The 16,865-nt window shown below is 37.1% G+C and overlaps 1 protein-coding gene across 7 annotated transcripts in view; it reads right to left on the bottom strand.

The window, feature by feature from the left end:
- SLC7A11 (solute carrier family 7 member 11) overlaps positions 1 to 16,865 on the bottom strand; it is a 639,869-nt gene that overhangs the window by 260,164 nt on the left and 362,840 nt on the right. For all 7 annotated transcript variants that reach the window (XM_086346709.1, XM_086346708.1, XM_086346710.1 and 4 more), the window contains 3 exons: positions 12,426 to 12,551; positions 7,070 to 7,169; positions 235 to 279 (listed from right to left, as the gene is read on the bottom strand). In XM_086346709.1, coding sequence (XP_086202835.1) covers positions 235 to 279; positions 7,070 to 7,169; positions 12,426 to 12,543 — 263 coding nt within the window. In that variant the 5' untranslated portion in view covers positions 12,544 to 12,551. The remainder of the gene's footprint in view (positions 1 to 234; positions 280 to 7,069; positions 7,170 to 12,425; positions 12,552 to 16,865) is intronic.

Here is a 16,865-nt window from a genome sequence, read left to right as displayed (position 1 = left end):
TTATGCTTTCAGGTAATCAGACAATTTAAATATTGGATGTAGAATACACAATAAAGTTATTTACATCTAACTTACGATAAAATCAAGTACATTTTACTGCCCAAGACACTGATGATGATGATGATGAGAAAGCTAATTAGCCCCTGCTGAATTCCTTCTTTAGGTCCACTTTTTAACCATATAACCTTACATTTTATTCCTTATGAATATTTCACAGTAAATATAACTACTTACTTTTCAGGATTTTCTACTTCTTCAGTAACAAAGTTGAGATAAAACCTAAAAAGACATACATAAAGTACAAACCATTAATAAACTTTATGATCACTATCCAAAGTTTCACATTTTAAATATTTATAATCAAACTCAGAATTATAAAAATTTTATAAACAAATAACCTAAGATGAAATTCTCCAACACTAAATGCTCCCACATTTTATTTTTTCTATTAAACATTATTTATGGAGTTCTTTTCTATTTTTTAATTTTTTTATGGAGGTATAACATGAACAGCAAACTGCTTAGTGAACAGTGAACAAATCTTAATGTATAAACATGTAAACAGTATGTAAACAGTAAATGTGTAAATATGTATAATGTATAAACAGCAAACAAATCTCAATGTATATTGATAAATTTTTATTTATTTATACATCTACACAACCAAAACAAAGATCAAAACATAAAACATTTCCAGCACCCTAGAAGGTTCCCTCAAGGCCCTTTGCAATCATCTCTTTCATCCTCCCATAAAGGCAACCACTATTCTGATTTCTATCACTATAGATTAGTTTTGCTCATCTCAATACAATAGACTAATAATATCTGCTTGTATAACTATTATACAATATTCCTTTGTGTTTTGTTTGTTTGTTTGCTGGACTTTATATCTGTTGGCTCTCATCCATGTTATTGTATTTAGCAATATTTCATCATTCTTTATTTTTGCTTTTCATTGTATGAATGTAACACCAATACAGCCTACCACTGATGGGTATTTGAATTATTTACAGTTATAGCTATTATGAATATGGATACCATAAATATGCTTGTGCATGTCCTTTTGGGGACCATACAATCATTTCTCTTGTGCATATACTCAGAATATGATCACTGGATCATAGGGTAGGTACATGTTTATTATTACATTATTATTATTTATTTATTTATTTTTTACCATTTTTGGATTCCTAATTGCATTCCAGCAATATATGAGATTATTATGTGTTAGTCACTGGGGAAATAAAAGTAGGAAATCTATAATCCCTCTCCTTAAAGAGCTCATTGTTCATAGAATGGTCCATTGTGGATATAACAACACAGGAGGCAATGCTAGAGCACGTCCAGGTTACCAGTAGCCAGGGGTGAGGTCAAAACCAGACTGGCAGGTCATAGAAAGCTTTTGAGAGGAGGCATCACCCAAGTTGAGGCTTCAAAAATGCTTAACTATTAGCCCTGGTGAAATGGCATAAGGACATTCCAGGTGGAGTATAACACATACACATGTGAGTGTGGTAAAGCTCTATATGCACAGAGATATGAGCTACAGATAGGTATTCTGCAGTACAAAGGGTGCCCAGGGAGAGAGAATAGAGTGTAAGGACAAGATGCCCTCTGGCTTCTGGGAATCTAGATTTCAGTAGGGGTGACAGGTCAATAAAAACTTGTAGGAAAATAGAAGTATGATAATAACATTTCTCAGTTTTAGGGAATTGGCTTACCAGATATGAACACTGAGGCAAATAGGAAATAAAAAATGGGATAAAAGATTTGCACTTTTAAATTGCAATTTGCAATTTGCACTTCTTCCTTTCAATTCAGTTTTCCAATATGCATCCCATCCAAATAATCTCAAGTCATAAGGCAACTATAAGAACAACATGAGGTAAATATGCCTTATGCATAATAGTAACTATGAAGTTGCCAATTTTTTTGTATATTTAGGCAGCTAATTTTAGGTCCATTGTTAGTCAATATACTATAGGCTGATACGAAAGAACATAACATTTTGAATATTTCCCCCAAGACCTGAACACTTCTGTCATCTCTTACATGACAAGAAGCATTCTAGACACATGATATTTCACTTTCTAGTCCCACAGGGTTGCAAATATTACCCTAAACTTATGGCCCAAGAAAAATTCAGATTCCTTTCCTTCACTTTACAACTCTCCTTATCCCACCCAGGAATGGTGGCTGCCTCGCATCCTTGACTTCTTTTTCCAGTCTAAAAGGACTGCTGGAGACCCTTTAAAGCCCTTAAAGTTCTCTTTCAAGGTTCCAAGATGCAGCAGACCCCTCAGATATGCACACATAGATAACCAAATCGTGAAGATGGGGAAACTAAGGGATCATAATGAATAGAGCTAGACATATAAGGACAAAGACCTTTCCATTTCTTCATTGTAGAGGCTTAGAAAATGTCCACAAAGTAAAAAAGTCATATTTTCATTGTACTCTTCCGTGTTCTTATTATTCCTTAGAAGATAAAATAGCCATTACATAGGTCCACAGAAGCACCGGTCAATAGGAACAAATTCTCTATATAATCTAAAACCAAGTGACTAGAATATAGTCCATCAGCCTTTAACATACTTAAAGTATCTCATAACTTAAAACAAAGATAAGAAAACCTGTCTTATTCCATCTTTATTCACAAGCAGGCACTTGATGCTCATAGTTGAAGAAAGCCAAGACAACAGGCCCAAAATGGAGTCGTTTATGCTTAAGCCTCATGCCACCAAACCAAAACATAATTCAGTTAAAGTTTCACACCTCCCAGAAATGGAATCCAAAACCAGTCAGTTAGGAATTGCATTATTTAAGTATTCTGCCTGGTAGACTCTTGCTAGCCCCTAAATGAAAATAACTCCGTAATAATCAACCTGTTTTTTAGCTTAGTATAACTTTTTTGTTCACACCCTTTCAACCTATAAAAAGCTTTCTCTTTTGTACAGCTCCCTGGAGTTCCGTTCTATCTGCTAGATAGGATGCTGTCAATTCATACCGATTTTTTCTCAAACTCTTAAAAATTTTAATATGATTCAGTTTATATTTTAATAAAGTTAAGGTGTCTGATATTTTAAGGACTATATGTGAAGCAGAAACATTTGAATATCTGAGAGAACGGTAGCAACAAAGGTGATCTAAAAGGTTAGCAGCCAAGGATATTTTTTAATGACTAGAAAGTAATTTTCTAAAAATAGAGGTTGTAGTTATACCAGGAAGGCAAGCAAAAATCAATACTTATATCTGGAATATGCACTCTGAGGGATTTGATGCGTTTGTTATAAGCCCAAGGCAATGGGAAGTACAAGAAGAAAATGAACAAAACAAAATCCAAGGAGGGAAAAAAAAAAAACTCACACAAAAACCACACACACACACTTAGAAATATTTCCAGGCCTCTCACTTCAAAAATAGCCAGTTCCTTCTAAACAGTTGTTTTAGAAACTGGTCTTTTTCCAACAACGTTAAGGAAAGAAAGGAAATATTTATGAAAAAATAACCCAATTTCAAATATTTTCCATAGAGAAAAGGAAAGGACTTGGGACATGGTAGCAGGGTGGGAAGGAGAAAGCTTCTTATTTTGGTCCAAACATTCACATCCTGTGGGAAATATACCTTTATGCTCTCCTAGTCTCCAGTCACGCATCCGTAGCGTTCTCTATACATCTACTCAAGTTCTCTAGAGAATGTTCACAAGATCTATTGTTCCAGCTTTTCCATGATTGCGTATAAAAGGCACCGCAAAGCTAGCAATGCATTCTAATACCCAACTATGAATTATTTTAAAAATAAAGCTTATTCTTTAGATTAGATTTCACACAATGCTAGAAAATAATCCCAGCAGATGCTTTAGAAGACTAAATCCCCTGAGGATACGATTTAAAGGGAAAACACACACACACACACACACACAATGAAAAACTATTTCCTATCACACGGTTCAAAAAAAAAAAAAAAATTCCCACCAAGCAATATTTAGCTTTGGATCAGGATATGGGACTGAAATTGGTTGAGTTCCCCTGGGCCACAGGGAGACTGACATATTTCTCTGAATGCAGACGTTGGCAATAATATTAAAGTTGTTCTGACCCACCTCTGTGACCTGGCTGGGTTAATGATTTCTTTCCCCCAATCATGTTTCTGTGAAGGAGTTTTCATCATTCTAAAAAGGTCCAGCACTCCTCATACACCAACAGCCTGCTCTATTCGCATCCAAGTTCTGGCCTTGCCTTTTTCCGATTCAATGGGTAGGTGGTGACTTGCTAAACGAACAAGGCCTCCCAGACAACAAGGGTCTCGCTGCTTTTACTTACACTGTGGGTGGTTAAGTTCTGAGGACAATGACTGATTCTGTCTCCTTATTTGCAATGCCCCCTACACTTTTATTTTTGCATCAAACATTGTCAGGGCAGGAGCACAGGGAGTGGAGGCTCATTTATGGTGCCCCACTTATAATTCCACAACATAGTCTTTTAATTCCATCATGAAAGACAAAGAAAGGTCAGAGAGGCAGGATCATATTTGGAAAGTGACCACATAACTCCCGCTTTGGGCACTCTTTTAGTTTCCATCTTGTTCCATTTATATCCAGATATTAACTTTTTCCTCTGGAATTCCAAACCAGCAGACTATTTCTTCTAAACACAGCTCCCTTTTTCTAAGACGGATGGCCACATATTAACAAGCAGGTTATTTCTACCTACTTGCAAAGCAGCATTCAGGTAGCTGAACAGCTGTTGGAGACATACAGTTATTTATCTGTCCCATACATAAATCACTTGTATCAGATGACATTCATTTAAAATCTTGGCCTTAATGTCTTATGACTGAACCCTCTAGAATATAAGAAAACCAAGTTTCCTGTTCTTTAAAATAGGACATGGACATGAGGATTCTATGAGGAAAAGTATAATATAAACAAGGGTTCATGTAAACCCCATTTGCCCTGTAAACAGAGTACTGAAATAAATTTCTATGTCTAAGATGGAGCCACTAATCTGCAAGTCAACCCTGAGTTCTACCCTTATTTCCCTGTTTTACATTCATTTTCCATTTTTCTCTTATTTGTTCCTTACTCTTCATCCCATAAAAGCTTCTTGTCTTCCACCTCATTTTTAAGTTTGGCTGGACTCTTGTTTATACCACCAAAACTGTCTTTTTAAAATCTTTCTAACAAGAGTAACATTTTGGGTTTAGTATCAACAAAACTAAAGATTAAGATAATAAGATAATTCAAAATGAAAAGACTCTTTATACTTGGAGAAAGCTATCAGCCCTCAAAAGCTTACAAAAGTGAAGATTTGCTCTCCATAAAGCAGGTGACTTGAGTATTCAGCCCTTGTAGTAGGGGAGTGAGTCGGGTAGAAGAATATTTTAAGATTCCGTGGGAACAGATGCATGGCACTCACAGGCAAAAGAAACTTCATTCAATAGAATTAATCAAAACTCCCTCATGAGGATCTCCACATTCCACATTCCTGACTGAATACTACCAAGCCCCCAACACTTGGCTCTAACTGAAAGCTTCTGTCACCTCCCCAACTTGCTCTGGCCCCTCCTGGTGACCCTCCCAGGGCTTGGCCACTGCCCCAGGGCACTGGAGCTCTGATCAGGCTGAATAGCCATAGAATAGATGATTCCACTGCTAACCCTGGGAGCACAACTCCTTTTTTAATTTTTTTTTCTTGCTCAGCACCACATTGTGCTTTGGACAAAAATAAAGACTTCAAAAATACTAAGACTAACACACATACACAATGGCTATCAAAATATTCCAAAAGTACACAAATATTTTATGCTAGACTCTTCAGAGCTACAATTTTCTAAGAACTTCAAACATTATGCTTCAGATGCCATACTAAAATCTTTAGTTCCTTTACTTTCCTAATCCTCCTCTAGTGCTCTGAATTTCCATAATTCAGTGAGATTAATAGGGTAAAAATTTCATTTATTGAAAAATATATTTTTATATTCCATGCATTAGAGAATAAAATCCTAAAAACTGAACAAAAAGAAATTGTGTTTGTATTTGAGATGCATTTACATAATTTTAAGCTAGTATAATTTGTTGCTTTTTTAGGCTCATAGAACATTCCAACTGCAACTGTACAATTAGCTCGATAAATTATTTTTTTAAAGAAATATTGCTACTAATTACTTCAAAACTGAAATTTAATTTTACTACAATCATTTTGATGTTTAAATAATGGCATTTCTAGTGGCATTTCTTGCAATAATCACCTCAACTGAATCTTACTAGATCAATAAAATTTAATTAGAAAAAATTCCCACTCAGAACCATGGTTATTGTTATTTAAGTTCCTAAACAAAACAAGACATAAATACAAAGCTTAGTGCTTCAACCAAAATGTCATCACACTTTGACATGGATCCACGGAAATGTACCTATGCCACTGTGGTTTTATTCATCTTTTCTGCATTTTTTGTTTTCAAATGTCGAGGAAATTTTAAGGAATGCATAAAGTCCTTTAAAATGTATCAGACTATCTAGTACATCTGATTTCGCTATCCCGTTTACTCCTTCTTGCCTTTAGAGTACCATTTTACCTCCTGGGAACACGCTACTTATTTCTATATCTGAATTCTTTCTTTCTCATAGGAAGGTGGAAAAAAAAAAATCAACTAATCACTATTTGAGCAGACCTTGGAGCTTCAGCTTGGCAGGCTTTTTGACAAACAAAGTACTATTCTTTAATGGCTTTCGGCACTATTACGCCCTTACTGATCCATACTTATAAGTGATTTGTATTGGCTCTCAAGACCCAACATTTGTTTATTTTTTACATTATCATGTTAAATTTACATTATCAAGTTAAATCTAGTATGTGCCTTGACTGGAAACCTCAGTGATTTTGTGTTGAGTTGTATACACAGTGCCTGGCCTGGTGAAGGGAGCTACGTTACCTTCCTCTCTTCAAGTACAGCATAGCATGTTGAATTACGGCTGTTCACAATTACCTAGCAGCTCACTTGGCACTTGAAGTACTTGAAGGAATTAATGAATCATCCAAATCACCAGTTGATAGTGATATCAACTTACCAGCCGGCGTACGCATACATTCCATAATAAAAAGCCAGTGGCAACCCCATAATACTTGCATCTCTTCCTGAAAAGGCATCTTTAAAATACTGTGTTTGCCCTGAAATAGGAATAGAAAGATTAAGGACTTTTCAAACAGCTGGCTATTATTCATTCTTTAACCATAAACATGAAAAGGGGGAGAAGGGGGCTTGGGGATGAACTATATCATTTCAGGTCTAGATTTCTTACTCTCTGCTCATTTCCAACTTTATCTACTAATGCTGTATCCATTATAGAGAAGGAATCCCAAACATATGCTGATTGCCACTAACACTACTTAACATTTATTTTAATAAAATCATGGCAAAGAGGAAAACAACATTTCAAAAACAGTCCCTTGCTTTAGCATGCCTCTACTCTTAACAGAGTTTCACCACGAAAGAAGACTAAAGGATCATCTGTAAATTATAGTGTTTAGAGTGTGATATAATTCTCAACAGCGATGATAATACAGTGCTTAGGAAGAATTATTCAAGGGTCTATCTTCAATGAGGAGGTGGCATGAAACCCCAAAACCACCTTCTCACATCATTTAACTTGCTTTTTTGGCTTTCTCCCTATAGTTCATTAGATACCTACAGGGGTTGCAAAATGCTGTGAAACAAATCTCCTTGGCACTTCCAGGCTTGTTTTATAAAGAAAAACTTATTGGAGCACAGTTGGGCTTACTTATTCATCTAGATACCATCAGTTCAGTTCAGTTCAGTTGCTCAGTCCTGTCCAACTCTTTGCGACCCCATGAACTGCAGTACGCCAGGCCTCCCTGTCCATCACCAACTCCCGGAGTTCACCCAAACCCATGTCCACTGTGTCGGTGATACCATCCAACCATCTCATCCTGTTGTCCCCTTCTCCTCCTGCTCTCAATCTTTCCCAGCATCAGGGTCTTTTCCAATGAGTCAGCTCTTCGCATGAGGTGGCCAAAATATTGGAGTTTCAGCTTCAACATCAGTCCTTCCAGTGAACACCAAGGACTGATCTCCTTTAGGATGGACTGGTTGGATCTCCTTGCAGTCCAAGGGACTCTCAAGAGTCTTCTCCAACACCACAGTTCAAAAGCATCAATTCTTCTGCACTCAGCTTTCTATATAGTACAACTCTCACATCCATACATGACCACTGGAAAAATCATACCCTTGACTAGACGAACCTTTGTTGGCAAAGTAATGTCTCTGCTTTTGAATATGCTATCTAGGTTGGTCATAACTTTCCTTCCAAGGAGCAAGCGTCTTTTAATTTCATGTCTGCAATTGCCATCTGCAGTGATTTTGGAGCCCAGAAAAATAAAGTCTGACACTGTTTCCACTGTTTCCCCATCTATTTGCCATGAAGTGATGGGACTGGATGCCATGATACCATTAGTCTATGGCTAATTTTACTCTCCAACAATAGGGCTGATAATTGTTGCAGAGATCACACGGCACACAAAGTTGAAAACATTTACTATCTGCCGGTTTACAGAGAAGGTCTGTGGACCCTTACCTAGAGAACAGCACTGTTTCCTTCTAGAAGCATGGAAAAGAAACTATATTGAACTTTAAATAGGTTTAAACACATTGTTGCATCAACATGTAGACTGCTTTTATGCATCACAGTTTTCTCCTCTTTGTGATGGGACTTTTCTTCTATATCTTTTGGATAATTAAAAAATAGAAATTCAGATTTAGTCAGTCAATATTCAAAGTAAAGCATAATGAGTTTCTGTTTCCCAAAGAAAATACAAATGAGATTACCTAAATGGGAAATATGACTATTTCAAAATTGGCTATCACATAAGTAAATAAAAGGGGGGGTGGAAGATAGATGGTGTACATAAAACTCTCTTCACACTTAAACCTCAGTTTTTGTTTGCAGTTTCCAGACAACAACATATATATCAATACAGTGTGTGAGTTTTGAAGCCAAAAATGGAGAATATTGTGTTATCCACTAAATGACTCTCTCAAAATATCCAATTCCTAAATATATCTCATTTTTTAAAATGACACTGTCAATTGAGAAATATCTGTTTTACTAAAACATCTCTGTGTCCTCATAGAAGAAAAACATAAATCTTTGAACCCAGATTAAAAACATCTGCTGTATATTGCTTTATCATGATCTGTGGTCTCCTAGGCCTTATGGGACAATATTGCTAAAGTGCAATGCTGAATAATCAATAAAAGATACAAAACTTTGTAAAGATTGAATCCTGAGCACAAAGTGTTACAAAAGAGAATTGTTTCCAAATTTCAGGAGTATTTGGCTGCATACCAGAGATCTCAAGAAGATTAAAGTTATTAGATTCAGAGGAAAGTTTAACAAATCCTCATAAGAGAATACAGAACATACAATTATTTTCTGAATTTCATTAGATCAAAATAAATGTAGAATCTGGGTAAGTAAAAATTTTCTCCTCTTGAAGTTTTTTGTATTAATGTGAAACATATGTGATAAATTAGAGACAAAGAAATATCATTGTTTTATAGTAATAGAGCAAATATACCTGCTAAGAATACTCTCCAAAATATTTAACTTACTTTAAATGTGGTAAAATTCCCAGGTCATTTCTCTGCTAAGTGAGATATATAAGGAAACCTGATCACATTAAGCACTGATAATGAAACTGGAGACAGACCACTGCCATGTCCCCCGCCGCGTGTTTGTAGAAAAGTTTTAGCCTCCTAGGCTTCCCTGAGTTCCAAAGAGCGATTTTAATCATAGAAGTGAGAAAATGCAGAAACAAAGGAAAGCAGTCAAGAAAAATAAAAGAGTAATAGTTTTGCTATAAAGCAAAATTAAAGTTCCTTAATTATTCCTTGGGCTTCCCTCGTAGCTCAGTTGGTAAAGAATCTGCCTGCAATGCAGGAGACCTAGGTTTGATCCCTGGGTCAGGAAGATCCCCTGGAGAAGGAAATGGCAACCCACTCCAGTATTCTTGCCTGGAGAATCCCACAGACAGAGGAGCCTGGCAGGCTACAGTCTGTGGGGTCACAAGAGTTGGACACAACGTAGCAACTAAAACCACCACCACCAGTTGTTCCTTAGGGCTACAGCTGACATCCTGAGTCCTATCCTTGAGTTGTTTCCCGGACATTAAAGCCTGTATCAGGAGGAAGAAGCTAATTGTAAGATGACCATAATCACATAGCCTGCAAATTGGCTGGAACCTAAGGATTGATAATGTTGACCTCTGTGACCTCACCTTTATCATCAACCTATCAGAGTATTGTGCAGGAGCTAATCAGGTACCCTGTGACCTTCTCCCTCACACTCTCTTTAAAAAGCCTTTCCTAAAAGCTACCGGAGAGTTTAGATTTTTTTAACATAAGCTGCCCATTCTCCTTGCTTGACTCCCTGCAACAAACACTATGCTTTCCTTCACCACAATTTGGTGTCAGTAGATTGGCATTGCTGGCCCTTGGGCAAGCAGACCCAAGCTTGATTCAGTAACAATACCATAAATATTAAAGGATCATTCTATTGTAAGTGTCAAAAAAAAAAAAAAAAGCTAAAAGATATGTCATGACTTCTGCTCTCAAGGAATTTGCAATACAGTAACATTTGGGCAACTACACCTCACCTCACCAACATATATAATTAAGTGGTAAAAACTGACTACAGTCTTACATCAAAAAGAGAAGAGAAAAAAATTATCTTTGTTTTAAAGGACTGCATGTCATTTTTTGGAATCTAAATGACTCAGTTTCTGAACTTTCCAAAAATGTAAAAAATTCTTTACAGAAATATAAAGAGCCCAGAAAAGGAAAGCGGTAACAAAATAAGTTACTTTCCCTACATTTCTAATGGATCAGATAAAGTATGAGAAGGCCAGCTCTGTGGAGACCAACATGAATTAGAAAAGTTCATGTTTTCCCTTCAGTGTAAGCTATCGTATTAAAGCTCTTCATTGTGTTTATTTTGAGTTGGCTGAGGTTGCTGAATTTGATGCAAACATTTAGCCGGGAGAGTTCTAAGAAGTCCCACTAGGTTTTATTAAACGCACAGCAGTAGTTCCCTTTTCCCGGGTACAGAAGGACAAATCTTTCCACCTTTGTTGTCGTTTAATGCTTCTACCATCAGCAATGATTTTTTGTTTAATTTTGGAATTTCCTTTTGCCTTGAGTGATCCTACTCTTGCAACTTCATTAAATTTCTCTATAAACTCCTTTTCTTGGAACAGACAACATCAATGTGAACATGAAATATTTTATGTGCCAAAGTTACACATCACTCCTTTATCATTTCTTCTTACTTCCTTACGTATTTCCTACTACTGTACCCATTGTTAGTTAAATAACTCACTAGACCTCCTTCTCCGGAGAAGGTGATGGCACCCTACTCCAGTACTCTTGCTTGGAAAATCCCATGGATGGAGGAGCCTGGTGGGCTGCAGTCCATGGGGTCGCGAAGAGTCGGACACGACTGAGCGACTTCACTTTCACTTTCCACTTTCATGCATTGGAGAAGGAAATGGCAACCCACTCCAGTGTTCTTGCCTGGAGAATCCCAGGGACGGGGGAGCCTGGTGGGCTGCCATCTATGGGGTTGCACAGAGTCAGACATGACTGAAGTGACTTAGCAGCAGCAGCAGCAGCAGACCTCCTTCTCACCCAATAATTTCCCCTGAATCCAAGCAATTGCCTGTGCCTTCCTACCTAGAACAATTAAAACTCTAAATGACATCATTCTCAACCATCTCAACTCTAGAAAGGCAAATACTCCCAGAAATTGGTGTTACATTTCTACAGAAATGCAGATTTTACATTAAAAAAAGTAACAATAAAATACATTTTTACAACTATTTTTATTGTCAGATAGCATTTTTTTTAATGAATGCTATTTCCATATCTGACTCTCCTTCTGTCAAAATTCCATTCTCAAGGTAAAAGGAATAATTAAGAAAAAGTAAAACAATATTTTATCATTTTTCATTATTTTCCAGATATCTTTTTCTCTCTCTAATCTTTAATATATGCTTGAACTACTTTAAAGTAAAAATAAGAAGACATATTTATCTATAGTTAAAGCTAACAGCTTATTTTTTTTTCCACTTTGTGTTTTCACTACAAACAGTTTAGACCAAGAGAAAATTCACTGATGCCTTATTTTGCTGCTTGGCCCAGGCTTAATCCTCTTGTTGCCAATCAGCTGTAAATACCAATTCTCCCCCCACTGTTGTAGGCTTTTAAATCAATTAGATGACAGTATAGAGTCTAAGTTCCATGAGCAGAGAGACTAATTAAGGGATTCTGCTAGTACAAGTGAAAGCCAGTGTTGGAAGAGACCAAAAGCAGACACGTATTTTAAAAAGCATTTACTTTTCAGTCCATACCTTTAATTAGCTGCATCACTCCAGGGACTATAATTATCAGAATTGCTGTGAGCTTGCAAAAGGTTAGGAAAATCTGGATCCGGGCGCTCCAACTGACACTCATGCTGTTTAGGACCATCACCACAGCTGCAAACAAACAGATGAAGTTTCAAAAGGTGAATCCTCACTAGTATACGTGAAGACGTCTTAGGTCCTGGCTACTCAAAGTCCCAACCGTGAACCAGCAGTATTGCCATTCATTACCTGGAAGCATTTTAGAAATGCACAATCTCAGATGCCACCCCAGACCTAAGGACTACAAACATGCATTTCAACCAGATCTCTAGGTGATTTTTATGCACCCTGAGGTTTGAGAAACTGGATAAAATCTGCAGACAGTAAAAAGTTATCTCTTGTTCTTTGTATGGGCTTCCCTGATAGCTCAGTTGGTAAAGAATCTGCCTGCAATGCAGGAGACCATAGTTTGATTCCTTGTTTATGTCAGTAAGAGTGAACAAGGATTGTGGTGCCCTGCAAGGAGATCCAACCAGTCCATTCTGAAGGAGATCAGCCCTGGGATTTCTTTGGAAGGAATGATGCTAAAGCTGAAACTCCAGTACTTTGGCCACTTCATGTGAAGAGTTGACTCATTGGAAAAGACTCTGATGCTGGGAGGGATTGGGGGCAGGAGGAGAAGGGGACGACAGAGGATGAGATGGCTGGATGGTATCACTGACTCAATGGACATGAGTCTGGGTGAACTCCAGGAGTTGGTGATGGACAGGGAAGCCTGGCGTGCTGCAATTCATGGGGTTGCAAAGAGTCAGACACGACTGAGCGACTGATCTGATCTGATCTGATCTGAACAATCATATAAAAATACCTTCTAAGCAAATCCTGAGGTCATCCCACGCAGACTGTGACTCTAGCCTGACACAGCGGACAGCTCTTCTCCTCCCTCAATGCCCACATGCATAGTCACCTGCCAACTTGGGATCACATTAAAAAAGGGACAGAGTTGGGATCACACTCAAGAAGGGACAATGTGTGGAAAAGTGGGCTGGGACTTTATTCTACTTTCAGAATTAGCCTTAGCCAGAACTTTTTGTATTTTGTCTCTACTTTCCAATCAGCATAGTAAGGAGTGACTTTCAACCTACCCTAAATGTACAGGTTTCCAAGATATGTTTTGGAACTTGAAAAAATGTTTTGAATGATAAATCCAAAAGTGTTTCCAGAGTAGGGTGCACACGGGGTCTGAAGCCAGCAGGATTTCTCTTTCTTGGTGATGCTATCTACAATGTCCTCTGCAGTATTCAACCAGCCACTCGCCCGCACTGTGGACCATGAGAATCTTGAGAACAGAACAAGCATCACTCATCTCTGTCTTGCTAGTATCCAGCTTCATCCATGGCCCAGGAAGATCATTAACAGTTTTGTTGAATAAATGAATCAGCTGGATCCTCAGTTTTTAAAAAAATCTATAATACCTTCAGCCAAAAAGGCGTGAAATAAATGGTGGTACTTTCAGGCCAGGCCTCCTATACTATTCTAGAATGACTGAGTTATTCTAGACAGCAGATTTCAACTTTATACACTTTCTAAACCCTCACACTTGGTGTCACTCACCCTCTCCTCCCCACTCCCAACAAATAAACTGCTTCATACCTGACATTTGTAGTTATTAGCTACAAGCTTTATTTTTAAAAGGTATATTCTCCCTAAACAAACAACAAAAATGAATGAAAATACTTCTTGGGGGATTAAAAAAAAACAAAACAGAATTCTTACAATTCAGGTTGCAATAGGAAGCTTTCCATATGTACAGTAATGACTGATCTTCATTGCCTGATACAATCATTAGCTCATTTCAGAATCTAAGAATTGGTACAAATGTTTTCAACACATAATATACAATAGCAAAAATATTTTAAATAATCTAGCCTTCTAAAAGTAGGCTGATTAAGGTATATCTTTTTAAGAGTTTACTATGCAGCCATTTAAAATCATGACACAGTTAAATATTTATTACATAAAAGATGGTTCATAACATGCTAAATTGACATACAGGAAGATAGATAGAAGACAAAGCTACAAACATAGAAAGGAAAGGAAAGGAAAAATTTTGAAGGACTATTTACCAAAACATGAAGAGAAGGTATCTATAGATGATAGAATATGGAATAAGTTTTAAGTTTAAAAGTTTATTTCTCTACACTTTTAAAATAATTCTTGCAATGAACATGAAGCATTAGGTAAAAAAAATCAAAAAAAGCAATTTTCATCTTTGAAAGAAGCTCAAAGATGGGAAGAATAAGGAACCATACAAAGTTAAATAGGGGGTTACTAATGAAGAAATGTTTCAAAGGAGAAATGATGAGAATGATTAGAAAGGCTGAAGCCCCGAATAAGCTATATGGTAGGCTGAGAGAAATATTCTACCTGTGTTTGAAGCTGGAAACATGAAGAACTAGACAGGTCCATTGTTAATTGCCAAGTGCATTATTTTATCAGAAAGATAAAAAGTAAAATGATTTTTCTCACCCCTGTAAAAAGCACTTATATACTGAAAATAATTTAATGCAACTCTGCACTCATCGTCATCATCCAGTGATTCTTGTCCTTTTTCTATGCAAATGACTCTGTGATAAATGAATCATCATATGAAAGGGATTGTTTTTTTAGTTAAGGAGATTCAGCATTGGTCTGAAAATAACTGGACTCATGTTCCCACCAACACAAAAGAGCACTGTTTCCTTTTAAGCAGAGCTCCTAAAAACCCAAACACCATTTCTGAGAGTACTCCACAGTAGAAAAGAGCTATTGTAAAGAGAGGAAGGGAAAAGAGGAGGAAGGAAGAAGAGAAAGAGGAATAGAGGGAGGGAGGAAGGAAGGAAAAGAAGGAGGGGGGAGGGAAAGGAGAGGCATCCTCATATTAGAACCTCTATGTATTTGGGAAGAGGAAAGAAGGTTTGTTACTTTCATAGAGGGTTAGAATCCAATGCCTATTGAAATAGAAAACAAAACTGAGTGCTGGGGATTTTATATTTTGTAAAGTTTTCTTAGAAAAATGGAAGACAAAAATCAAACAAATATTATGAATTGATAATCTCACCTTGCTTTCCTCTCGGGCAGCTGAAGTCAAAATTCTGGTTAAGCCTGATTTCTCTCAAAAGGTTTCTCAGAACCCTGCTTAATCTGAGCATCCAGACATCGCCCTCATTACTCCGTACGCCAAATTCCAGCTGAGATGTACCTCTATGACCCTGAAGGGATACAGCTTAACAAGCACCGAGGCAGCCAGTACAGAGGCCTGCGGAGGTCCTCAAGTGGCGAGAACTGCTGTTCCATCATGTGTCTTTACACAGAAGTTTAAGTCCGCGTATGTTGCTTACCCAACAATATTGAAAAGGGATTTGGGATTCACTAAATGCTAAGAGCTTTCAGAGTTTCTGAAACAAATAGTATCTACTCTGGTTTTTATACACTATCTACTTACACTGTAATGATTAAAGAAATCTGAGCAAGCTTTCATCCTAGCTTTCCTTCCTTTGAATAATAATTGCTAAATTCGTGCATTAGAAATTACCTGTATTGATTTGAGCTTATTATTTTATTTTTTTTGCTGACCTTAAATGTTACCAAAATGAAAATAGACATATAGCTTTTATTTACTTATTAATGGTGCTGATTGGTTCCTAAGAACTGAAATGCAGCAATGAAAGTTATAGGTATAAACTCTGGCAATCAGAAATACATAGGGAAGGGAGTTGTGTTTGAAGAGGATATTTAGGGGAGTGTTAAAAACTGATACAGTGATTTAAGGACTAGCAAGCATTTCTTTCTGTACTTCAGTAATTCAAGTTTGTCTTTTGTTTTGCAGAGTGAGGTTACTAAGTCTGGATATATTGGGTTTTTTTCCCCCCCAGGTTCAGGTTCTCCCTGGCTTCTGGCTACTTTTTGCTAAGCTGGTAAAATATATGGATACTGTATGGATGCATCATGGTGAGCTGAAGTGAATTGTTCCACTGTTCTTTGTAGCAGCTGCCTGGGTTGCCTCCATTTTTCTGTTAGCATTTGTTTCCTGGACAGATTCATTGCACAGAAGCTATGTAGCAATAAACACCTTTATGAAGGAGAGAGGCTATATCTAGGATCTCACTATTGGGAATAAAAATGGTAAGCATTAAACAAATGTACACTATTATATGACACATATTGTGCAAGGACCTTACATGAATATTATTTAATCCTCATATCTGTATGACTTGGTTACCATCATTAGCATTATTTTTCAGATGAACAGCTGAGAACCCGGATATTACTTAACTTGTCCATGTACACAAAGCTAAAGGTGAAGATAAGATTGAAGCCAAGTAAGCTGACTCCAGAGTCCACAATTTTACCAGCAGTGCACAGGTAACAATGAGGAAGCAGGTCAAAAGACACATATGATTTCAC

Source organism: Bos grunniens, chromosome 17 (genome assembly GCF_055505025.1).
Source record: "Bos grunniens cultivar Pamir isolate PY7600 chromosome 17, Bosgru_T2T1.0, whole genome shotgun sequence".
Lineage (NCBI taxonomy): Eukaryota > Metazoa > Chordata > Mammalia > Artiodactyla > Bovidae > Bos > Bos grunniens.
The sequence above is the reverse complement of the archived record's forward strand: the minus strand, read 5'-3'. Positions and strand labels throughout refer to the sequence as shown.